Source organism: Acomys russatus, chromosome 32, assembly GCF_903995435.1.
Source record: "Acomys russatus chromosome 32, mAcoRus1.1, whole genome shotgun sequence".
Lineage (NCBI taxonomy): Eukaryota > Metazoa > Chordata > Mammalia > Rodentia > Muridae > Acomys > Acomys russatus.
The window spans coordinates 29,678,260-29,703,851 of NC_067168.1; the positions used below are offsets into that span (position 1 = coordinate 29,678,260).

Consider the following 25,592-nt stretch of genomic DNA (forward strand, 5'->3'; position numbering starts at 1 on the left):
ATGAAAGATATTCAGTGCGGTGAAGGGAGGACTGTTAAGGCTGTGGGTAGAATGGTCAGAAGTGGCTGTAGTTCTTAATGATATTTGTTCCATTAAGAAGTATCTAACTCGGGGGCTGGAGAGATGGCTCAGAGGTTAAGGGCACTGACTGCCTCTCCAGAGGTCCTGAGTTCAGTTCCCAGCAACCACATGGTGGCTCACAACCATCTATAATGTGATCTGATGCCCTCTTCTGGTGTGCAGTGTACATTCAGGCAGAGTGCTGTGTAAATAATAAATAAATCTTAGAAGAAGAAGAAGAAGAAGAAGAAGAAGAAGAAGAAGAAGAAGAAGAAGAAGAAGAAGAAGAAGAAGAAAGAAGAAGAAGAAGAAGAAGAAGAAGAATCATCTAATGCACCAGCACAACAGGAAGCATCACTTATGGGCAAGGCCCCATGAAGCAGAGCTTCAGCATACAACAATGTAAATTCATTTGAAAGGAAAGTGCCTGAAAAGGAAGAGATTTCTAGGGAAATGTTTTCTTAGTTTCAGTGTACAGAGGCTCCTGTAGCTGTGGTCCGGGGGAACCGGGCTATATCTCAGGCTAACAGCAGAACTTGGCATCAATTCACATGATTGCTTATTTTACAGGCATGTAAGATTGGGGGTGGGGCATGATCATGGAGGCTTGCACTAAGGGCTCAGGCAGTTGCTGAGGCCAAGCATTGTGTAGCAGGATTAGATTCCTTGTATGGAACTCTTGAGTGGGTTATGTTCAAAACTGGGAAGGTGAGGTGAAGGTTGTAGTAAGGAGCTCAGGATACTGGAGATGCCACACGAGCAAACAGCAAAACTTCCCAAGTCCATGGGAGCCCAGATGATGCCACCAAGAGCCCCAAATGCTGGACATGAAGCTGCTAGGTCTGGTGTTTTTCCTGCTGGGTTTCCTGACATGACCCCATTCTTCCACTTTGGGATGATACCATTTACTATATGATGACAACATATATGAAGTATGTGACTTGTTTCTCTGATTACACAAGTTAAGTGACTTCCTTGAATCTTACAAGAGACTCTGGACTATTGAACAGCATTGGGATTATTGAGGCTTGGCGAGTTCTTAGGGACAGACTAAATGCATTCTGTCCTGTGAGATGGACAGGAGACTTTCAGAATCAAGAGTGAAATGTTATGGCCTAAAGTGAGGAGTTTGAGTTGTCAAGCTGCACTTGAGATGGTTAACTCAGACAGTCAACCTGATAGGAGTAATAGCCACCTGAGATATTGCGGCACATGTTTGATCGTGTCTATGAGAACTTTTCTAGAGAGGACTGAGGAGGGGTGGTCAGACCTGAATGTCAGCAATCCATGATTCAGGGTCCCTCAGGGAATGACTAAAAGGGAGGAGGGGGTGGGGAAGAGGAGGAGGGAGAGAGGAAGAAGAGGAGGAAGGGGGAGGGAAAGGGAGATGAAGAGGGGGAGGGGAAGGGGGAGGAAGCTGAGCACTGACACTTTCCCTTCTCTGTTCCAGTGAGAAGCTGGAAGGTGAAAGTTCTGTCATGGCAGACTGATACTCTCAAACTCTGAGGCAAGAGAAATGGATTTTCCCTTCAGTTGTTTCCTGTCAGGTATCTGGTCATAGCAACAAGAAAAGTAACTAATACACTAGTTTCAAGATCATGTTAGCCTGAGAACTCAGTAGCATATGTCAGCTTAGCATTAATATCCCATTGAAGGGGTAATAATATATTACCTTTAAATGACTCTAAACTTATCTGACATAGGACATTCTTCACAAACTTCTCATACTTTTGCAGCCAATGTACATAACAGCAATTATTGTAATTAAAATATGCATATTGCCCAAGACAATCTGCCTTACATGAATTCTAATAACATTAGAATTTAGGACTTTTGTCAGGACTATCACATCATTTTACAGAATGGGTCCACTGAAGTTACTTACTTAAGTTCATGTTTCTTAGGGTACTCTCTCTTATTTTAATAGAGCAAGCATGTAAAAATTTCAAAATATTTATGTGCATTTAATTTTATAAAATGTATCAGTTTAACCTGTCCTTTCCAAACAGAAGGCATTTGATTGGGAGATTGTGACTACTACCGAAAAATGTCATTTTAGCAGTCACTCAATACTCAAATAAATGGGTACATTTTTTTATGTCCAAAAAATATGCATATTGATTCATTTTCAAAAAACTGTCTCAAGTCATTATTTTTGGTTTGCATTATAAAAAGCTACAAATAAATGTTTGTTCTTATTCTTGCCAGATCATAAATAATTTTTCCTCTTTCTTTGCCATTTCAAAATTAGATGCTTCACATGAGAGCATAATCCTAGGAAGGGAACAAATCCTGCTGACATTTTTATCTTTGTTTATTGAATATCTGGCCAACATTTGTTTTGAAGTTCTCATAAGTCTGGGTTATTTACCTAAAATTTCTGGAACATTTTCTAGCATGGTTGAGCTTAGTTTTATTTATATCTAGCTGAGATTATTTTTGACATATATAAAATGCTCAAAATATTTTTACTTCAGATTCTGTTCAGACATTGAGGCCAGAAGTAGACAATATTTTGTAAAGTAATTTGGAAATTCTCAAAGATATTATATCAAAATTTCATGCCACATGAGTTACTTAAACTTTAAAAAGTACCTATAATTTTTATAACATTGGATCAATTATTTTTGATAATATGAAAAATGGAACTTAGTCTATAGAAAATTCATTATCAGGTGCCTTAACTGAAGATCAATTTTTCAATGATCTTCCTTGCCTGCATATTTTAAATATAATTTCCATTACTGAAATAATAATTTATTCTTGACATTTCCCCATGTAGAATGTTATTGTTGCTATTTTGGATGCAAGAATGTCAGCTATCTTATCTGGTCAATATTATGACTTAGACCTTGGGAAACATACTATACATCCACTTCTGGTTTCAGCATAATAATTCCATTACTTCTTGTAGATCTGTAATGAGATTCTTAGCCAATCCAATATTAGTTGAAAATATCTATGACTCTTGTCTCATTTGGTTTTGTTTGTTTGTTTTTGTTTTGTTTTGTTTTGCTGGTTTGTCGAGACAGGGTTTCTCTGTGTAGCCTTGGCTGCCCTGGACTAGCTTTGTAGACCAGGCTGGCCTTGAACTCACAGCAATCCACCTGCCTCTGCCTCCCGAGTGCTGGGATTAAAGGCGTGCGCCACCACCGCCTGGCCTTGATTTTGGTTTTTCAAGACAGGGTTTCTCTGTGTAGCCCTGGCTATCCTGGAACTCGATCTGTAGACCAGGCTAGCCTTCAACTCACAGATCTGCCTGGCTCTGCCTCCTGAGTGTTGGGATTAAAGGTGTGCACTGCGGCACCGCCATGACTACCACCACTTGCTCTCTTTGTTACTTCTAGTTTTTTTACACAGGAATTTAATTTTTGTTGTTGTATGCTATAACAACTTTTAATTGCTCTCATTATGACATTTGTACATAACTTCCTCTAGTTTCTTCTTTTCCTCTGTGTGTGTGTGTGTGTGTGTGTGTGTGTGTGTGTGTGTGTGTGTGTCAGGGTGTCTTCCTTGATCGGCCTCCATTTCACTTTTGAACTAGGTCTCTCCCTGAACCTGGAGCTCACCAATTTAGCCAAACTGGCTGGCCAGCAACCACCACTGATCTACCCATCTCTGCTTCCTTGGCACTGGGCATGCAGAGCACCAACCCCAGCTTTTATGTGGGTGTCAGGATCAAACTCAGGTCCTCAGGCCTGCGCAGTAAGCACTGAGCCATCTCCCCTACCCCTGTTTTGTTTTGGTTTGGTTTTTGTTCTGGCCATTATACTATTGTCTCCGCTAGATTCTACATTTACACTTTCATTTTATACTTACAGCACTGTACACTCGGTTTCTCTTTAATTAGTTAATTACTGTGTGTGGTATGTGCGAGAGCATGTGTGTTGCATGTACGTATGTATAGTTGTATGTGCCTAGTTTTGCATGCAGAACCCAGAGAAGAAGGTCAGGTGTCTTGCCTTATTGCTCTCCATCTTATTGCCTGGAGACAGGGTCTCTCACTGAATACGGAGCTAGGCTGGCAGAGAGCAAGCCCCAGTGATGCTCCAGTCTCTGTGCCACTGCAGGGAAGGGATTTCCTGGTTCCTGTGACCACACCTGGCTCGTTATATGGGTTCTTGGCATTTGAACTCAGGTTCTCCAGGCTTGCCCACACAACAAGCTTTAGTACCCATTAAGCTGTTTCCATAGCCCCTATACAGTTTTTTAAACTAGGAAAATAATTCAATTAGCAATTATAACTTATATAGGTCCCACCGTACCTATATTGGCTGGATATAATATTGCACTCTTATACTGATTATATAAATATATAAATAAATTCATGCTGAGTCAATCCATTAGCGCTGACTAGAAACACAAAGTACTTATGCATAATTATAGAAAATCCTGTGACACAATGATACAATAACTTATGTAATGCAACAATTAGAGCAAATTATAGTCCATAAAAATTACAAAGTTGTGTTTTAAAAAGAAAATATTTTACACTGTTTCGGTGTTTAAGTTGTGATACTGATATTAGCCATATTTGTGTGGAAACCACATTGTTAGGGAAAAAGTCCAAGCCAGGCACAGTGGCACATGCCTGTAATCCCAGCACTTAGGGAGGCGGAGACAGGCAGATCTCTGAGTTTGAGGCTAGCTTGGTCTATAAAGCAAATCCAGGTCAGCCAGGACTACACAGAGAAACCCTGTCTCAAAAAAAAAAAAAGAAAAAAAGAAAAAAGAAAAAGAAAAAGAAAAGAGGAAAAGAGAATAAAAACAGTACAGATGCTTCTTCAAAGTTAGCCATAAGACAGAGAAATCTAACTCCTGGGCACTCATACCAGTGGCCTGGAGGTATATGTTAACACCAAAATTTGTATGTTGATGTTGATGGCAGTCTTCTTTATAATTTCCCCAAATTAAGACAATAAAACTATATTATAATTGACAAACGAAATAAGAAAAAGCAATAGTCCGTCTAAATAATGGAAAACTACCAACAAGAAAAAGAAACGAACAAGTTAGTCCATTCCCAAAATGGACGAAGCTTAACTAATTTTCCTAAGTGAGATTAAAATCGATCCCAAAGGCTATGTATTGAATGATCCCATTTGTATGACATTCTGGAAAGGACAAAGCCACAGAGCAGAAAGCAGGTCGGTAGCTGCCTGAGACTGGAAAGAAGGGATGCGCTCATTGTTGTGCGTTGAGAGAAGGGGTGCCAAGGACAGTTCTGGCTGATGCTGTGACGGCAGATGCGTAACTCAAAATCTGCAGGAACTACTACAACACATGCACAGTAGGAAAATGTCCCGTGCAAAATAAGCTTTCAAGAGAGCCCAAGGTGGGATGCAGGCTGGTAGATGAGTCACACTCTACTGTAAATTAATGGCATAACCATGTCTTAGTTTATTTTCCTGGTACTGTAATAAAATGCTCTGATAAAACCAACTTAAGGGGTAAAAGGTTTGTGTTGGAAAGTTTGTGGGGTTTTGGGGTTTTTTTGTTTGTTTGTTTGTCATCTTGAACCAAGTACGGGTCATGTGGGAAGAAGGGGACCCCAGCAGAGAAAATGTTTCTATCACATTGGCCTAGGGGGGCATTTTCTGATGGGTTGATGTAGGAAGACCCAACCCACTGTGGGCAGCACCACTCCTGTGCAGGTGATCCTGGATTCTATAAAACAACAACAACAACAACAACAACAGAAAGACAAAACAAAACAACCAAAAACCAAAAATAAAACAAAAAACAGGTTCAGCAAGTCATGAGGAGCAAGCCAGTAAGCAGTATTTCTCTAAGGCCTCTACCTGAGCTCCTGCCTCCAGGTTCCTGGCCTCACTTCCCTCAATAATAGACTGCAATGTAATCTGCAAAGTAAAATAAGCTCTTTCTTCAATTTGCTGTTGGTCCTCGTGTTTATCATGGCAATAGAAACCAAACTAGAATGAGGTTTATTTCAGCTCACAATTCCAAGAAAAATGTCCCAAAGGCAAAACAACAACAACAACAAAAACACAACAACCTTCACACAGAGGCTCCGTTTTGTGAAGATCCAATTCATTTAAAGGAAGAAAGCCCAACTTCAATGAGTTCCCTGTTCCTTGAAAGCCTAAGAAAGTGTTTCCCCAAGGCCAGCACGCAAAAGTTGATGTGGCTGTGGTTTAGGGATACCAGGCTCCATCCCAAGCTAATAGCAGAATGTGACAGTGTGACATATACAAGATTTGGAGACTCTTGGTGAGCAGCCAAGGCCCAGAAGTGTGTAGAAACTCTATCTCGAAAAGAAAAAAGAAAGATAAAAGAAAAAGAGAAACAAAGTAAGAAAACAAACAAATAACCCAAAGAGCCTGATGGCTACTGAAGAAACTGAACTGGTATTTCTTAAACCTTTCCATAAAGGAAACCAAGAATTAATGGCTTCATTAGTTAATTCCAAGCAACTTAATTTTTTTTTCATTGAAAAAAAATCTTAGCTGGGTATAGTGGCTCACACCTTTAATCCCAGCACTCAGGGGGCAAAGGAAGATGAATCTCTGAGTTTGAGGCCCACCTGCTCCGCAGAGGACAGCCAGTGCTACACAGAAAAAAACCCTGTCTCAAAAACCCAAAAATAATAAACATTTAAAAATCTTCATTTATGTGTGAGTGTATACCACATGGTTGTGAGTGCCAGTGGAGACCAGAAAAGGGAGTCAGAGCTCCCTGAGGCTGGTCATGAGCCGCCTGATGTGGGTGATAGGAACAGAACTCTGACCCTCCTGAGGCACAGGAAATGCTCTTAACCACTGAGTCATCTCTCCGGACCTTTTGTCCAACTTTTAAAGAAGTAATACCAATTTTGCACAAACTCTTGCCAGGAATTGATGACTGCCCTTGTATTTCTCAGTTCATTTTGTGAGGCCAGCATGACTCTGCTACCCAGACCAAACCGCATTTATAAGAGAAGAAAATTGCAGGCCAACATCACTCACAAACATAGATGGAAAAAACGTGCCAAAATTTTAGAAGGCCAAATCTAACTTTATATAAAAGAACAGCTTATTATATTCAACTAAGGTTTATCCAAAGAGTGAAAGGATGCGGAGAACACACAAGCCACTGTGGTCCACACCGTGGCACATCTCTCAGCCCTAAATGGAGTGAACTACAGCGACAAACAGCATCTCGAGAATCACCATGGAGTCATTCTGAATAAAAAGGAAAGGCCGGCCCCCTAAGGTTACATGACATGTAATTTCACTCAGATTCTTGAGATGGTGAAGTTTAAGGGACCTAAATAATTCAGTGACGAGAGTGAGGGAGGCGCGAGGAGACCGGCAACAGGAGGGTCCTCGCAGTGATGGGAATGCTTTCTTCTTGCTTGTCTATCTACAGGCTGTGACAGTGAACTTGCAAGATGCTCCCGTGGTGGAAGGGGGGAGGGGAGTTAAGATAAAGGACCCACAGGGTCTGTCTTTCTTGCAACTGCTTGTAAACATTTAATGACTTCCAAATATGGAGTAGTTTGTAGTGCTTTAAAAAAAGAAATAGACAAGGGCAAATATCTAAGACCTTCTTGAAGAACATGAAGAAACATGGTAAGAAGGTAGCTAGATGCTCTGCCAACGGTCTTTGGTGTAAAGATACCATACAGTAGGTTCTAGCCCGCAGTGTACCTCCTCCATGCGGAGCTTTGATCCTTCTCATGGGTACATCGGGAGGCAGGTAGAGAGCATTCCCATCTGCGTTGTCATTTGCAAAGCAGAAAGCAGCCTGGGTGCTTTCCCCCCCCCCCCCCGCCAAGGTTAATTTCCTGGCTCTGCTAAGGCACTGTGGTTATGTAAGACGCTGTCGTGGAGGCTGTCGGATGAAGAGACACAGAAACTTCCTGTACTATTTTTTGAAACCTCTATGTTAGTCTAAAATTATTTCAAGTTTTAAAAACCGGACACTTTTTTTTTTTACTGGAAAATGGTTTCAAAACTGGGGCAGACGGTGGAATACTAAACAGTCGTGGGGACGAGAGACTGTGCTCTGTACGCGATGAGAAGGAAAGTGCAAATCACAGGACAGAGTTTGAGATAGAAATGCTAAAGACTCAAGAGAAATGGAAGTGTTGAGGGGCCCTGTCTCAAAAGGCTACACCTGAAGGAAAAGCCAGAGTTCGGGATTTCTGAGTTGGGGAAGGAAGGAACCGAGGGAAACACTCAAAACTCTGAGGAGGTGGGTGTGTGTTCATTGTGATGCGATTTCTCTCCATGTTCCTCATCCAGAGAACACACTTAATAGATGGGGCAGGAGGATACTGTACAGGGTTGCCAACTCAAGGCTTACAGTGGCTATTTTTTCCCATCATTTGGACCGGAGGCATCTTCATTAGAAGAATCCTGTAATATATTCTTCTCCATGGTTAGCCCACTTGGACTTGGAGTTAAGCCCTGTGAGCTGATTTGGAGGCTCAGAGGTGCCAGAGAGCATCTGTCCCATTCTTCCTTCCCCAAAGCCCACCTTGCCTGTGCACAAAGAACCAGACATTTGGAGAGGACATACAGGGTCAGATGATCAGAGAAGGGTGGTCAGGACTGAGCTAGGCTCACCCAGAGGACCATGCCTTCTCCGTCACACCTCACTTGCTCTCTCTTGCCTCGATGATGTCCTCAGGCCAGCATGAGAGGGTGTGGGAAGACAGTGGCAGGGAGGAAGTGTCAGGTGGAGGATGTGACCTCCTGGGATGCAGTGACCTCCACTGGTCTTTGTTTGGTTTTTGTTTTGTTTTGTTTTGTTTTGTTTTTGTTTTCCAGACAGGGTTTCTCTGTGTAGCCTTGGCTGTCCTGGACTTGCTTTGTAGACCAGGCTGGCCTCGAACTCACAGTGATCCACCTGCCTCTGTGCTGGGATTAAAGGCCTGGGCCACCACGCCTTGCCACCACTGGCCTTTTACTCACAGGCTGTGCCTTAGTAGTTTCTCTCTGCAGGAGGTTCCAACCTCTTGAGATTGAGACACAATGCTGCCACCTACAAACTTCACACTGGAGAACCAGGAAATGGAATCAACAACAACAACAAAATGCAAAAATTAACATAAAAAGCTCACGCCAACATCTCAACGTTTTACCTAAGATTGCAATACTGTGTGGGGGTTGCATTCATAGCTATCCTGCAAGGCATATGGCCTGTGGACAGTGAGTTGGACGGACCTGCCAGAACTTTCTTGAGCTTATGCTGAATCCTGAGACAGCAGCAAACACAGGGCAGAAGTGGGGTGGAGCCTGGTGCCAAACACAGCACGCTTATATCTCAGAGGGACGACCTCCAACTCCGAGGACTCCAAGCCAAAGAAGACCAGGAGAACAGAACAGTTGCTCTGATTTGAGTTTTAGACATTAATTCAAGCACTCCGCAACTATTTCCTAGGCTCTGAGTGAAGGTCCTTGGGATGCCTAGTGGAACTTCAGCTGCTGCTTCCGTGGAGTTTACTGTGAGGCTCTAAAACGCCCTGGGAGACCTAGAGTACGAACAGGTAAATTCACAAATGTCCGCTGGGACATCTGTAGGCATGGGGGTACATTTCACTCCTGGCTCTCTTTGTGTAACCCACACTAACATCCCAAAATGGTCCCAAATAAACATTCCTTCCCTGAATGGCCAGAGAAGGTCAAGACCAGCGGGTGACAGGAGAGAAAGTGGGGGGGGGGGGGGGGCGTTGTAAAGCCTCGATTAACCTGATGTTTTAGATTGGTTTGCCTTGGGAGTCTATTTTGTCCAAGTCTACTCTGCTCTCATCCCATCGTGTGCGCCCTGCTGCAAGCACAGAGGTGAATGGGAGCTCGCCCTCCTGTAGTCTAGGAGCTCATTATGCAAATAAACCTAACTAGCAGGGCGGGAAGAGTGCGGTTGCACCGCTGGCCCTCAGGGTCAAAAGAGGTAGGGCACTGGCCTGGGGTTAGTGAAGCTGACTTCTACTACCAGGCTTCTCTCCTATGGAGCAGGTTAGGATTCAAACCGTAGGCACATCTTGTAAAGGTGCCTTCTCTCCCACTGGCCAGATCTCTAGGGGACCACTACTGACCCCCTCCCCATGAAGATTCTGGGCCTAGATGGGAGGGGCTAACTAGAGGCCACCAGGGGCTACAGAAGAGCCCCGCCCCCCGTCGGTGTCAGGTATCTGCACATTTCCCTACTTGCCACCACACCACACACTGGCCCTTTCCTACCTTCCCGCCCTGTCCCATCACCACTCAGGGTTAGCGCATCTGTATCTGAGGAGAAAGGGACTCATATCTAGGTGTCAAAGACCAGAAGCAAATGTCCCCTTGACCACCTCGCGTCTTCCCCCCCCAACCCCCCCGCCCTAGGTGGGTGGTGGGGGGAGACAGAAGTAGTCTGGCAAAGCTAGCCGCTCCAAAGGAGCCGCCTTTCGTAGGCACAAGGGGAGGTGGCTCTCCCGGGCGGGCTGCGGGGCGGGGGTGGGAGCTGGCGCACGCCCCCCACCCCACCCCAAGCCCCGCAAACCCACGGGCCCCGCATGACATCAGAGGTTGGGGAGCGCACAGAGCGCAGGCGCGGGCGGAGCAGGCGGGCGGGAGGGGGTGCGTGGCGCTGCTCGGAGAGCGCTTCTCCGCCCAGCTCGGTCCCTGCGTCCCGCTCCGCCCGTGCCTCGCTACCCGCGCCAAACCTAGGGCGTCCACAGCGCGCCGGTAGCCCGAGCAGTCAGCGCCACCCTCGGCTGTGCTGCGCACCCTGCCTCCTCCCTTTACGCCGTCGCCGCCGTCGGACACGCAGCCGCAGGCCGGGGCCGGGCAGCAGCTGGGGAGTCAGGGGCGCGCGCAGCCAGCCCTTCCCCCTCCGGCTCCCGCACCGCCCGCCGCCTCCCCTCGCCCTCCTCTTCTCCCCTCCCTGCTCCTTCGCCGCTTCCTCCTCCTCCTCTCCCGGCCCCAGCTGCCAGCACCATGTCCGCAGGGGGAGATTTTGGAAACCCGCTGCGAAAATTCAAGTTGGTGTTCCTAGGGGAGCAGAGCGGTGAGTACTCGGCTTATTCTCTCGGCTCGGAGCCGAGTCTTTTCCCCACGCCGCCCATTCAGCCACCCCACTAGGGACCCTCCCAGCCCAGGCTGGCCAAGGCCCTTCCACGCCCCGGTGGAGGAGAGGGATGCAGATGGGGAGATGGGGGCCGGCTCGGGCGGGGGAGAACCTGGGGGTGGGGGAGAAAGGATGGCTAAGGAATCAGGGGATAAGAGTGAGGGTGGCATCTAGGTAGAGGTACCCGATGCAGGTGCGTCCTGAGGGACGGAGGGCGGCGGCCGGCTCGGCGGCTCTAGGCGCCGGGCTCGCGGGCTCGCTGACTAGCTCGCACTGCGGCACCGGGCTGCGGAGCACAGCACCGTGCAGGTGTCTGGGTGCCGGCAAGGGTGTGGGCGAGGGGACAGGGGCATCTCTTGGGAGAACAAGGCGAGGCTAGGGGCTGATTGCCCCCTCCCCAAGGTTGCGACCGAAGGGTTCCCTGCGGACCCTGCCTGGAATCAGGGGAAAGGGCACGTCCAGCCCTGGAGCAGATGGCCTCTGGGAAGTGGGGGACACGACACCTGTCCCTTTTCGAAAAGAGTGGGTGCAGGTGGTAGAGGAACAGAGCACTTGGCTCCTCTGGCTTACATTCTGCTGGGCAGAAGGTTCTAGACCCACTGTCCTTCACTAATGCATTAGCCTCTTTGGGGCCCAGGGGTGTGGATCGTGGAAGTGAAGAATCTCCCCATAGCAGGTGACTTGGGGGATGGTACAGAGGCATCTCGTGTCAAGGAGCTTGGCACTGGGCAGAGAAAGGCCTCAGCGACACGCCCTGCCTAGCTTCCCTGCCCCCTCCAGAGAGCATCAGTGGAGCGGGTAGATTCTCCCACCCCCCCCCCACCCCCATCTCCCAGCTCACCGCCCTTCTTGGGGGAGGGGAGGTCACCGTGGCAGCCAGCCAGAGCCTAAAGAGAGGGAGACTGAGGGGTTCTCTGCTGCCCAGGAGCCTCCCTAACCCAAGTGTCTGAAACCCAGCTTGGTCCAATGTGGGAAGCCCAGATTGAAGAGCAGCGACCCCTCTGAAACCTGTAGCAAAGAGTGGCTCCGCGAGAGCCTCAGAACCAAGGGTTAGAGAGACAGGCTGGCCTCTGAACATTTCTGCTGAAGGAGAGGGGGATCCCCAGGGTGCGGGATCCCCAGCTCTAGCTCTGTAAACCAGTCCTGATAGATGGTTTAGAGGCCAAGAGAAGGAAGGTTGTGGGAGGACCTGGTGGACTCCGGCACAGGCACAGTGCAGCTATGACGTGTGCGCGTGGGCTGTGGAGGTCACATGGCCACCTCCCCGTCTGCTGATGCTCAGTACCTGAGATGGAGGGTTGGGATCCTGGTGGGAAGAAGGGGTTGCCTGTCCTGGGGAGCTGGGTTTGGGACATTTCAGATCATACCCAGCCCAGCGAGGTAGCCAGCTGGATCTGATTTTCTCTAGGAGGGAGGCTGCAGGTGTACAGGAGATGGAAGTCTCAACCGTGCTGTTGTTTGCCTAATTTGAGGCCTTCTGGACACTCAGTTTCTGTCTCTGAATAACCCATGGCTGGAAGCAGCACTTAAACCTCAGGTTTTCCCCAGTACCTGGACTATGCTAGAGTCTCAAAGCATGTTTGTTTATTCTAAGTCTGAACACAGCTCCATAAAGAACCATGTGTGGTCAGTTGGAACGAAAACTCTGGACTCCTTTAGAAACCACTCATGGGTGGGAACCTCCCTGAGAGGTGACAGGTCTAAAGTCACAGAAAAAGGCCACCGGGCTGAATGCTCACGTGGTAAGGGAGTGCCAGGGAATGGCGAGGGCTTGCCCAGAGGCCCCGCTGTGAGTCGTGAACATCTTGGGAGCAGGAATCCACACTTCCCTTTTCCTGTCTACCATTTTTACTAGCGTTGTCATTGGGAAACAAGATGACCTTCAGTGGGAGACACCAAGTCTAGAACCTCCTTGAGAGGAGTTGTGGACTCAGGAGTAGTTGGTTTGGGTGACCTGGTGGGAATGCCCTGCTAGTTGGTTGGGGTCAAGGTTCACGGGCCCTTGGAATGTAATCCATCAGCAAGATTGACAGTTGACCACCTTGGTCCCTTATGGCAGACAGAGCCGAAGCCCCTGAATAGCTCCCTCTGCTTAGTTGTGTCTTTAGTGAGGTGTTTGCCTCAGGTTTGCAGCGCTCTTGGTGTCTGTGAGTCGCAGAGGCTGTGTGTTTCCCCGAGCCTGGTGGAAGTACAATTGCTACCATCCACTCCTATCTTACGTATGTACAGTTTTGCATCCTGGCATCCTCTGCAGCTTATGCTGTGGTTAGGGAGGTCCTGAGGTCTGATCCAAACCCTCCCCTAATTCTCCCTTCCCATGTGAACTCGGAGGTCCCCTTGGTCTGTACCAGGGCCCTTGAGGCAGCTGAACTCGGAAGCATAAGCTTGCCTATAGGGGCTGAGTGTGCTGGTGGTAGGGGAGGGAGGCAGTAGAAGGGGTTGTTGGGAGGAAAAGCTTCCTCTTGATCTCCAGTTCCTGGCACTGTGGTGGCAAGCCCTCCAGGCTGGTGGACAGGCATGGCCGGATTCCAAAAAGAAGTGTCAGGCTTGGAGCAGGGTAAGGAAGAAGATGCCTTGGGGCAGATAACCAATCATAGGTAGGCTTTCAAAGGGACCAAGAGGCACTGGTTCGAATGGGAAGCCTTTGAGTGCCCAACTCTCCGGATACGCCTCCAGCCTTGAGGAGAGCCTGACAGTAGAGTGGTTGGTGTGTCATCTAGACAGTAGACTATGGTCTGGCCAGCAGTGCCAGCCGCACATGAGGTGGGATCCTGGGTGGGTGCCGTGGACCTAGGCTGAAGTATTTCCTTTGTGTCAGGGAGGCCATGCAGTGCCACTGGTGCTCAGGTAGCTAGCTGTCTGGGTCTTCGTGGTTAGTCCTAACATGGATGGCAGTGGCAGGGAACACAAGAGGGTGATGCACACTAGACTGGTGTGGGACACTTGATTATGTCCAAAAATAAGACAGACAGGAGCAGGTGTCTGAGGGAGAGTGGGCCTGCAGGGTCGCCATCTTCCTTCCCAGTTAGCAGACCCTTTGAGGGTCTATCTAAACCTCACCGGATACACCTTGGTTTGTGTGATGCGGAGGGAGGGAGGGTGAGCTGTCTGTAGGCCTGAGTGCAAGGGGTAGAAGTAGATAGCTGAGGGTCTCCTCTGCTCTTCTCCTAGCTCTGCAGAAAGTAAGGTGGAGGCACAGATGTCAAGAGTGACAGAGGTTCTCAGCCTTCCTAAAGCCGCAGTTCTTTGTGTTGTGATGACCCCGCCGCCACCATAAAATTATTTCATTGCTGCTTCATAGCTGTAATTTTGCTACCGTTATAAATCGTAATGTAAATCTCTGACATACAGGGTATCTGGTATGTGACCCAAGGGGTCTCGGCCCACAGGTGAGAACCAATGCTCTAAAGACTTTTGGGGATACTGGCATTCAGTAGAGACTGACCTCCACTTCCTCGCTCTTTAAGGGGTAAGGAACATCTGTCCACAGTCCGGGCCCTGTTCCCTGAAGCCTCCCCACAACACCAGCATACAACAGTTTGGTGGTGTGCCTGCTATCCCTTCCAGAAATTTCCCCCCTCCTTTCAACTCCCAGGCCTGTCGGGACACAAATGGACCCAGCTTTGATTATTTTTAATGACACCCCCTCCCCCGCCGCCCCATTCTGTTGTCTCAGTTAACTAAGGCTTTTAATTTAAGGATTTTGGGGTGAGTTTTTGAACACCTAAGTGGGTGACCAAAGCGCTTTGAGGGGATTGCGTCTTAGTCATCTGCTGCTTCCTCCTCCCATCTGTGAGCTGTGTGTGCTCACCAAAGAGTCTTGATTTGAAAATGATGACATCCTTGGTGTGTGAGATTTGCGGATGGCCTGTCAGCAGATTAACAGTGAAGGGAGTCACGGCAGCTTTGTGTGGCATTTCTTCATCCTGGCACCTGCCACTCTCTCATGCCAGTTGATGCTTACCAAGGACACTTGACAGTTGTTTGTTTTGCAGAGAATTACATGCCCAAGCATCCAAGATTCTCAAGGATACCCCAGACCCCTTTACATCTCTGAAGAATGGGGAGGGGAGCGTGCTTCAGTACTACCAGCGATGGGAAAGGACATGTCAGATCAGAGCAGATCTCTTGGAGACCTGGACTAGATTACCACGCTGTTCCGTGCCTAAGTTGCTCATCTTTCTTTTTCTCTCCTAATTTTCTCTCTTTCTGCCCCCTGATGCAAGCACAAGAGAGACAACCTTGAGTGTTGGGTACAGAGCTGGATCCCTTGACTTGTTTGGTTTGTTTGTTTGTTTGTTTAAGGAAGTGTGTTGGGGAGAATCACATAGACACTAAGATGAATATAGCTATACTTTCTGTTACTATAATGAAACACCTGAGTCAGGCCAGCTTTGTAAGGAGAGCAGGTTTGTATGGCTCACATTCTGGAGAGTCAAGGACAGAGTGCTGGCCTTGGCTCAGTTCTGGTGAGGCTCTTATAGCGGATGACATCACAGTGGCCACCGTGGTGGGAGTGATTATGAGAGCGTGAGGTCACCTTACCACAGAGAGTTAAATAACTTCAAAGTCCTTTCCCAGCACCAGCTCCAGTGGGTCAAAATCATCTTCATAGGTTGTCTGTCTTATTTATTCGTGAGGGCTTGGGTGTAGTTGGGAGATAGGAAGGTAGACAAAGGTCTTATACAGGCCTCACTGGCTTTGAGCTCCCTGTGAGCTGAGGGTAATCTTGAGCCCTCCTACCTCCACCTCCTGAGTGCCAGGGATTGGACCCAGGGCCTCATGCATGCCAAATTAAGTACTCTATCACCTTCGCTAAATCCCCTAGTCCAGCCCCTTAAAAGACCCACTACCACATGAGGGCCAAACCACATCTAGACCAGAGACGAGGTTAACCTGTATGCAGCAAAAGAGAAAGTGGCATCGTGAATGCCCAAAAAAGATAGACACAAGAGAACTTACCAGTGGAGAGAAAAGAAAAAGTGTCCTGTCTGGGCGCCGTAGTGATTACCAGCTTTTAAATAATATGATTGTCATTATTTGTAGTCCCCAAATGGCCATAAATCATTTACAAATATAACAAAATAACTTCCTGTCCTTTTCTTCCATGCTGCCCTGACATGGCAGACCTGAGAGGGATATCATGTGGGTTACATCCACCCTGCTCTCCCTACCCAACTTCCTACTCAGTGTCTTTCACTATTGCTGGTCACACAGGGCTGCCTGGTCTCCATCTAAATAATTAAGTTGTGGGGCAGAACGCTCTAGGGAGCTGAAAGTTTAGGTAAAACAGCAGAATTCATAAACAGGATTGGACTACTGTCCTGGGTATTTTGTGTCTGTCTGTCTGTCTGTCTGTCTGTGGTGCTTTGTTGTTTCTCAGTGTGCAGAAGAGAAGATGGAGGAACTCTTGGTAGGGGTTGCCAGGGAGAAGTACCAGACACGCCCTGAGATGGGCAGCTCTTTTGTTTCAGCCAGAAAGACGGGCTGCTGGGAAACGGGGCTCCAGGCAGGGCCTGGGGACTTGAAGTCCCAAGGGGACTGGGAATGGCAGGCGGTCTTTGTTTCTAGAACCGATGCTGGCTCACTTCTCAGGGCTCCTGAGGAGGTCTATATTATATGCCTGGGCTTCCAAAGTCAAATTTTCTTCATAGTTTCTTTAACTTTTGCTTGAAACCAAGAGGGATCATTTTAAAGAGTAAAATTGTTTGATGCCACGAATACTTTTTTTTGTCACTTTAATAATGTTTATTTTTAGTAGAAAAACATCTTTATCCTGTTCTCTTGGTAACAAGACCAGTGGGAGCCCAGGTAACTGGGGCTACGTACCTTGCAAGGCCTGGCACCGTCTCCAGGGTGTGACATACCCAAGGGACAGACCTGAGTCCTGATTGAAACAGATGATAGTGTGTGGTCCAGAAGGCAGAATTGATTCTTTAAAGTGGTCTCCAAGAAACACATAGAAAGGCTGGTTGCCTGTGCCCTTCCTCAGTGGGCCTCAGAAGGTTAGAAACACCTGAGGCCTGGCTGCCCCAGGCTCTCTGGGAGCACTTTGTACATTCCTGTTCGTCCTGTGGTAAACATGCACTGTTTGCTGTTTTGTGGTTCATAAGGCAGAGGCGTGGTGAGAGCTGGTCCTGTGTACCATCAGTGTAGCAAAATTAGAATTCGGAGCACCAGAGACAGCTGAGTAGGAGAGAGCCTGCCTTGCAAACATGAGTAGCCAGCTGAGTTTGATCCCCCAAACTCACATAAAAGCGGGGTGTGGTGGCAGATGTTTGTAATCCCAGCACTGGAGAGGCAGAGGCAGATGTATCACTGGTGCCTTACCAGCCAGCCAGCCTAGTCTGTCTCAAAAAGGGGGCCGGAATTTCTGAGGAATGACACCTAAGGTTGTCCTTCACCCATCTATACACACAAACATACATACAGACACAGACACACAGACACACACACACACACACACACACACACACACACACACTTTGCTGAAGAGGAACCAGGAAATCCCACTGTGGAGTGGGCCTTGAAGGGTGTTGGAGCCCAGAGCAGGGAGGACAGGCCTTTAGGGAAGAACAGGTTCTCAAGGAAGGAAGCAGGTGGTGGTGGCATTGTGTGGCAATCATTCTGTCTCCCCACACAGTGAATTGCTTACTTGGGATGGCGTAAAGTGTGTGTGTGGGGGGGGGGGGAGCGCAATGGAGAGCCTTCAGCCTACTTCTACGAGGAACATGCTGCTGGGAGCTGGTTACTGAAGTGTCAGCTTGTCAAACCGCATGCTATGGACAACCCTTGCCTGGCCTCACTGGAGACACGTGTCATTTGCCACCTATTAAATGAGTCCCAGCCCCGCTCTGGCTCCCAAGGCCCCTGGGTGGGCTTCTTGCGGCAGTAGACCTCCAATTCTGTTTCTGTAATTCAGTGCTGGCCCCAGGTGTAATACCAGCCTATACAAACGCTCCATGCTGGATATGAACATGCTACTGTCACAAGGGGCTGCCAAGAAGAGGGTTAGGACCAAGGGGTCGGCCAGCTCCACCCTGGCACCTCTCTCCTGATGTGTATTTGGTCCATCCTGTAACTCCTGTCACTAGAAGGCATTTCTTCCACATATGGATGGCTTAAGATGAAGGTGTCAGGGAAGGTGACAGCTCTCAGGCACGCAGCGCTCAGGATGGGTAAAGAGCCAGAACCGAGGTGGGTGACCAAGGTAACCTGCCTAAGCTCCTGCTCCATCACTATGTCAGACCTCCCAAGTCCTGGGCTTCTGCCCCATCTCACCCCCTCACTGTCTGCATGTTGTTTTGGGGGGCACCATAGGACCATGCACACTCAATTTTCCTCAGTTGTCATGACCTTGCTGGAATTTCACAGAGATCAAATGTGAGTGCACGCCACATGGCTAAAGCTCACCCTAACCAGCCGGTTTTGTTACTAAAATCGTGACAGACCCCTCCCCCTCTCCCTCCCCTCCTCCTCTCCCTCCCCTCCCCTCCCCCTCCCCCCTCCCCCTTCCCCTTGCAGCTGCCAGGAAAGGAGTAGAGGCCCATGGAGCATTTCTGCAGGTAAGCTGCAGCCCACAAGCCTCAGGATGGCACAGTTGCCTCATCCCACTTGACAGCTGAAGAAAAGGAGGCTCTGAGAGGAGGAGGTTTCCGTATACCCCCAAGAGAGCCCAAAGGCAGCGAGTACTCCTCAGGAAAGAGACCTCCTCAGGAAAGTACTCCTCTAGCTCAGTATTTGCCCCTGCTTCTCACCTCTTGAGTGGCAGGAAGTAGCACTGACTCACCATCCTTCCCCCTCGAGGGCCACCAAAGCCCTTCATGGGACAAGCCCTTCATCTTCCCCCAACGGACTACAGGGCCATACAGAAGCTGTGTGTGATGTGCCGTGAGGTGTATGCGCTGTTCAGAGCAGTACTTGGTCTAAGATAAGTGGGAAGAAGACCCCTGTCATTATAAATATAGAAGCATCATATACAGAAGCAAGGCTGTGGCCATGATCTGCTTGAGGGGGTCTTGGCAAGCTTCTCAGAGGTTGTATGGTGAGAGTGGGAAAGTTCCTGCAGGCATAGCAAGACAGGGGATGAAAGGCCCCCAGTGTGCCAAGACAGTAGAGGACTAAGTCCCCTGGAGAACTGAGCCTGGTTCAGGGCTGCTGGACCCTGGTCCCCTGCAGGTGTCGGGGAGTAGCAGCAAGTGTAGGGGTTGAGTCTACTGAAGATGGCAGGGCCAGGCCTCAGGAGCCTCCCTTGCCTTCTCACTCTGGTATCTGAGCCTTTACAGTAGAGGGTGGCAACCCATGGGGGCTCGGACAGAGGAGACCCATGCTCATGGATTAGGCGACAAAGGCAGGATGCAGCCCATCTGAAGGTCCAAGGGACTGAACTGGGTCAGACAGAGGACATTCAGAGCAGAGAGGACTTCTGGGAAGCGCGAGCCCAGCTTCTGCCTAGCTCTGGCCTGCTCAGTGGGGTGGGTATATCTTCCCAGGTTGGTCTGCAGAGTAAAAGCCTTAGGACAATGAAAGAAGAAGAGAGAGACTCCCAGCTTTCTCCACATCGCCCTCAGCTGTCCCAGAACCAGCCACCTTGACCTCCACTGTCTACCCTGCCTCTGTGGTAGCCTGGGGCTCCTGGCCGCTTTGACCTTGGGGGCAGGGCTTTACCAGGCTGTAGCAGTCCTTCCAGGCTCTTCCCTCTGCCTGCTGCTCAGGCAGATGTAGCATATGATGCACAGTGGGTATTGGCCCTCTGACTGGCCTCCTGTCAGTCCCTCCCCACTTGCAGCGGTCGTCCTCCTCTTGTGGGGGTGCCTACCTCATACTTCCTTTCCTTTCTCCCCTGCTGCTGTCTCTCCTTCAAGATTAGGAGATCTGAGAGCACAGCACAAGTTAAGGGGAAAGTGCCCTTCCCTGCCTTGGAGGCCAAAACCTAATCTTAAACTGGCTGCTCCAAAAGTCAGGGTTGAGAGCCAGGAGCCAGAGTGGAGGCAGAGGGCTGCCGTTCTTGATCCCACCCCTAACTGAGAAAGAGCAGCCTATTTGGGATCAAATAGGGACTGGTTTCCAGATTTGATGACCCATGACCTTTGCCCCCTGCCGTTCCTGTCTTGGCAGTCTCCCGGTGCAGTGGAACACCACCTGGTATAGCTTTGGCAGCGTGGATGTAGTCGTGATTGCTTCATCTGCAATGGCAATGTCCCATCGTCACTCATGGCCCCTGAACAGTACCAGATCTATCCTCTCTGAGGTTGGGGCAGGTGAGGACTCTACTCTGTCTTGGTGTCCAACAGTAGGAAAAGGGACAACTGTGACCTGTTCCAGCTTCCTCTGGATCCCTTGTTGTCTCCATCTCAGGGACAGGCAGGGGTGGGAGCTGGAGACCCATCCCTGGGTCCAGAATAGATTGCTGTAACTTTGGCCTGTGAGCTAGAGCCAAGTCCAAGGGACAGGCAGGTAAACTGCTGGCTGACTCTTAAGAGAGGAAGGGAAACATTGCACCTTGATGCTGTGGTGAGCAGGGAGTAGGGCGTGAGGCAGTGGAATGGCGGCATTTAGAACATTTCCCTCCTCCTGTATAATGAGCAGGCCAGGAGGGAGCCATGGGTGTAGCCAGAGGGGAGAGAGGGGGTGGGGGGGAGAGAGACACAGAGAGACAGAGAGACACCAAGGATGTGCTGAGTCACACAGGGTGGTGCTTCCTGCCTCCAGCACATCCCAGGCAAGCACAGCACCACACTGGGCGCACTACCTTAAAGGGCTTGTTGGCTTCCTGTGGGCCTTCCAGAGCCACGGGGATGCTTGGCTGTTCTAGGTGGTGGTGCCGTCCATCCCAGGGTTCTGGCTAAGCCCAGTTAAAGACTGAAGGTTCTGTCAAGCTGTTGCTGGTTCTTGGGCATAGTATGTCATGACTGTGAAGGACAAGGAGAGGACTGTAGCCTAGTGGGGCAGCATGGGAAAGAAAGGCTGCCTAGTGCCTGCTGGAGGACCTCCAGCAGCCCCAACTGCCCGAGTGCTCCCTGTGTGGGTTCGGAAGTGGGGGTGATGCTGAGCTCCGCCTCTCCCTCCCCCAGGAAGTCTACACTGCTGATGCACGCTGATGTGGCCACGGTAATAAAATCACACCTAGAAGCTGAGCTCTCTGCTCTTTCTGTAGAGAACACTCCAAGTTATTTTTAAGTTCTCAGCACATCCTACATGCAGCCCCTAGGACCTGTCAGTTCTTAATTCTGATTCATTGGGTTTCTTCTTTCTTCTCTCCCCTCCCCCACCATAAGACTGCAGGCCACTGCCCAGATGCCAGTGAGGAGGGGGCCTGACAGGGCACCTGGCCAGTCTCCAGTCCTGGTCCTTTCTACCCACATCAGAAAATGATGGAGTCCCCCCCATGTGGAGCTAGGAAAATTTGGGGTTTTCTTCCAGCTCGGAGTACAACAGAGGGGCTGCTAGAGCTGGCATCATGTGGTGTCTGCTGTTTGGGGGCCCAGGTGTGGTAAGGGAGCTAGGTAGAGGTGTGCACCAGCGCGCCTGGACCATTAGACACCCCACAGTAGCCCTCCATCACTGCTGGGGGAAATGTCTGAAGGTTAGGAGACCGGTGAGGTATTGTTCCAGGGGACCAGCCCAGGTCATAGCAGCAGGAGGGGGGGAAGGGAAAGCTTGTGAAGTGGAAGGCAGCCTCCTTGCAAGCTTGTCACTGTGAGTCCAGCTTCTCAGGTGTCCTTCTCCCGAGTGCAGATGGAACTTGTGACTTGCCGCTAGCCCTTACAGTATGGCAAAGGTAGCAAGAGGTCACTTGTTCAACTGAGTCATGACATTAGGTAAGGCAACAGGATAGTCTGTGCCTTCCCTGTGTCCTTCCCTGTGTCCTTCCCTGTGTCCTTCCCTGTTTAATTTATCAATTAAAGTATATTCTTCAAAGTTTTTTCATGAGTCAATACAGTGTGCTTTGACCATATTCACCTCTTATTTCCCCCACTCCAGTTCCCCCACGCCAAATGTCCTTATCCACTGCTTTCCACCGTGTTTTTTGAGGCGGGGCCTCTCAATGAAATCTGGAGCTCGCTGATTGGCTGCACAGTGAGCTCTGGGGATTCTCCTATCTCTACCTCCTGTGCTAAGGTTAATAGGAATATGAAACTACCCATGGCTTTTCACGTGGGTGCATGCTGGGGATCCGAACTCATATCCCCATGCTTGTGTGGCAAGCTCTTTACCCACTGGGCCATCTCCCATGCCCCTCTTGATTGCTCTATTAGAAATCTGTTCCTCCAGGCCTCAAAGAAATAAGCGCCATACTGTGTATAAATGTGTGTTGAGAGGGACTTTGTGGCTGGGAACTGTGGCTAGCCTCTAAGAAGAAAGTGCAGCCACCAACCAGCAAGAGAGTGAGACCTCACACCTGCACCCGTGAGGACCCCAACTCTGTCTTCAGTTCTACAAACTTGGAGGAGAAGAACTCTTTCAGAAAAGAAATACAGCCCACAAGAAGACAACTTGTTTGTGACCTTGTGAGACCCTAGGAGAGGACCCTTCAACCCATGCCTGGACTCCTACCCCTCAGTGACTGAGAGATTATAAAGGTGCATTGTTTTAAGCCACTGCGACATTTACTGGTGGTAGATGTTGCACAGCAGCAGATAGCTTATACAGAGGAGAGAAAGATTGGAGGAGGAAGAGGTGCCTTTATCAGAGAGGAAGTGGAGGCCTCAGGACCCATGACCAGCTCTGGGTCAAGCAGCTGCCCAGGCCTGACCTGTGAACTCCCAAGTGTGTAATCGTGGTCTTTATGTGTTCCCAAATAAACCTTGATTCCTGGGATTTTCCCCTGTCGCATGCAGGACTGGAACATTCTGTAAGCCTTTCTTGTCATGCCCTGAGTTCTGAGGCCACTCTGATGGATGACCCTCCCAGGAACCAGGCTACCATGTTTTATTGTTCTTTAAGCTCTCCATTGACCCTTGTCACTTTCCATTGCATGTTTCCACTGAGGTCTTAGCAGGTGGCACCTTCCTGATCTGGTTACACATCGGTGACCTTGTGGATTCATGTTGGCAGCGGCAAGCATAGGAGTAAACAGAACAGTTTGTGAGAGCAAGCTCTCCGATGGGCATTGGAAGAGACTGCTGGCTGTTGCTCTGATGTTGTATTCTGTCAGACCGGTGCACCCTCTACTCTGGCTTCACATCTCCCTGATAAGATCGGTTCCGGGGTCTTCTGTGGCTTCAAACATTATGGGGATGCTTTTGAGAATGGCTCCTTCAAGACCTAGAGCTTACAGAGTCGGGGGGGGGGGTGGAGTGGGGGGTGGGGACTCTGAATATTGCCCTGATCCCCCCTTCCCCACCCCGCCGCCTTTCCCCATCCAGTTTGGTGCCTGACCAGCAACCATCTGTGTTTCACAAAAGCTGGAGACACAGCGGTCCTTCCTGCATTCCAGATGGCCCGTGGCCACTCATAGGCCCAGGGTCCTGAGGTCTACAGTGCATTTTTCTTTCTCATGGTACTTCAGCAGGAGACCTGCCCCTATGCAGGTGTCATTACATATGCCTGAGGCGTGGGAGGATGGTTGATTTTGGCTGAATGGGAGGTCTAGAAGTTTCTCTCTTGTTCTTGTGTTCCCCTTTCTAGCTGGCTTGAGGGGGACAAGGCTGAGCCATTGTCCAAATTCTCCTGGGCCAGCAGAACAGCGAATAGCTAGCTGTGTGAGGGTCTGTAGGAGGACAGGAAGAGAAGCTAGGGCCCACAGAGACCATCAGAAGCAGGCCCCTGCTGGTCTGCCAGTTGGCACCATGCTACCCAGCCAGCCCCACAGTTCCTCTGAGAAGGGAGTGGACTTCTGGGAAGATGCTTGCCAGCATCAGTCATCAGGCCTCTTCCACACTTGGTGCCACTACTATGCCTAAGCTGTGACCCTAGTTCTGGGAGCTGTAGGCTACTCTCTCTGACAACTTAAGAAGCATAGCCATGCCTCTCAGCCCCCTGCCCGCCATCTTGCCACCTCACCTTCTTTTTGTGTGACTGGGACTTCTAACATCGACAGCACCAGCCTTGGGAAGAAAAGGATGCACAGTGTCCATTACTTTGCCAAACTCATGGCTGGCTGAGCCAAGACATCCCATTAGATAAGCTATCCAATTGCATTATCAGAACCTTTTCGAGAGATGGGGGCGGGGTGGTTAATCCCTCTTCTGCACTCAGCATCTTTGTATTCATGGTGGGATAGTTCTGCAACCACTGAGATGTGTGGGCACAGTTGACCTGTGGGGTCTGCCTGGAGTTGGGCTGAGCCTCAGTGTAATTGCATGTGCCTACTCCAGGGTGATTTTTTTTCCTGGGAAGCTGTGTGGGCTGTGGATGGGGACCTGGCACTGAAGTGTGTCTGGGATTCCAGAAGTCTTTACTTGGCTTGACAGGGGAGACATCTTACCTATGAAGTTCCTATGAGTGTGTGATGCTGTGGGAGATAAAGACCTGGGTGGGCTGCCTGTGGTTGGGGTAGTTCCACAGCCTACAGTGGGGTGCTGAAGTTTCAGCGGGGGATACGGAGATGTCTTAGAAACCCTGAAGGTGATGTTCTTGACCGTCAGTCCCTAAGAGCAGGAAGCCTATGGAAATCAAGGCGTTTCCACACAGACCTGTGGCAGTGAGCGTGCATGTACACACATATGTATGTGTATGTGCTACATGCATCTCAAATATGCATGCCTCAGTGGAACCCCGGGATAAAAAGAGCTCACAGCAGCCTCTGACCCAGCTCAGCCCTCTTCCTCCATGAGGCTTCAGTAGATGTGTAGTAATTTCATATTCACCACAGGCTGGAGAGATGCTCAGTGGTTAAGAGTGTGAATGACTCTTTCAGAGGACCCACATTTGATTTCCAGCACTCCAGCTCCAGGGTCCTGGTACCCTTTCCTGGTCTCCTCAGGTACTGCACTCATTATGCACACATAATCCCCTCACATACAAATAAACATGCACTTAAAAATAAAATCTTTCAAAAAGTTATATTCATCAGCAACGTTTGTTTAATTGGACAGAATATACCATTTCCTGAGTATACCAGACATTTTATTTATATATATATATATATATATAATTTCCCCTTTAATTTTGGCATATTTTAGGCTTGTAAAAAAGTTACAAAAATAATATAAAGACTTCCCATTTGCCTTTTATCCCAGGACCCCCCCATTTTTAATTTTTTACTACTCTCATTGAATTCTTAAGACTTTTGTGAGATAGCTATTTCTCTCCCTGTTGTATGTGTGAGGAAGATGAACCCCAGAGAGGGTAGTAGCTAACATAAGGTCACACAGCAGACCTAAGGCAGAGCCAATATTAAAATGCTGGCTTGTTGGTCCTGACTGCGCGGCTAGCAAAGCTGTGTGAATCTGTAGATGCCGCCTCTTCTGCCCTTGGTTTCTTTTCTTGTGAAAGCAGTCAGTTACATCAGCATTTGTCTGTCTTTATTTCATTTT

General features: G+C 49.1%; 1 protein-coding gene across 1 annotated transcript in view; it reads left to right on the forward strand.

Moving 5' to 3' along the window:
* The first annotated feature begins 10,669 nt into the window (after nt 1-10,669).
* Rab6b (RAB6B, member RAS oncogene family) overlaps nt 10,670-25,592 on the forward strand; it is a 58,777-nt gene continuing 43,854 nt past the window's right edge. Inside the window, exon 1 of the mRNA XM_051140751.1 lies at nt 10,670-11,052. Coding sequence (XP_050996708.1) covers nt 10,983-11,052 — 70 coding nt within the window. The 5' untranslated portion in view covers nt 10,670-10,982. The remainder of the gene's footprint in view (nt 11,053-25,592) is intronic.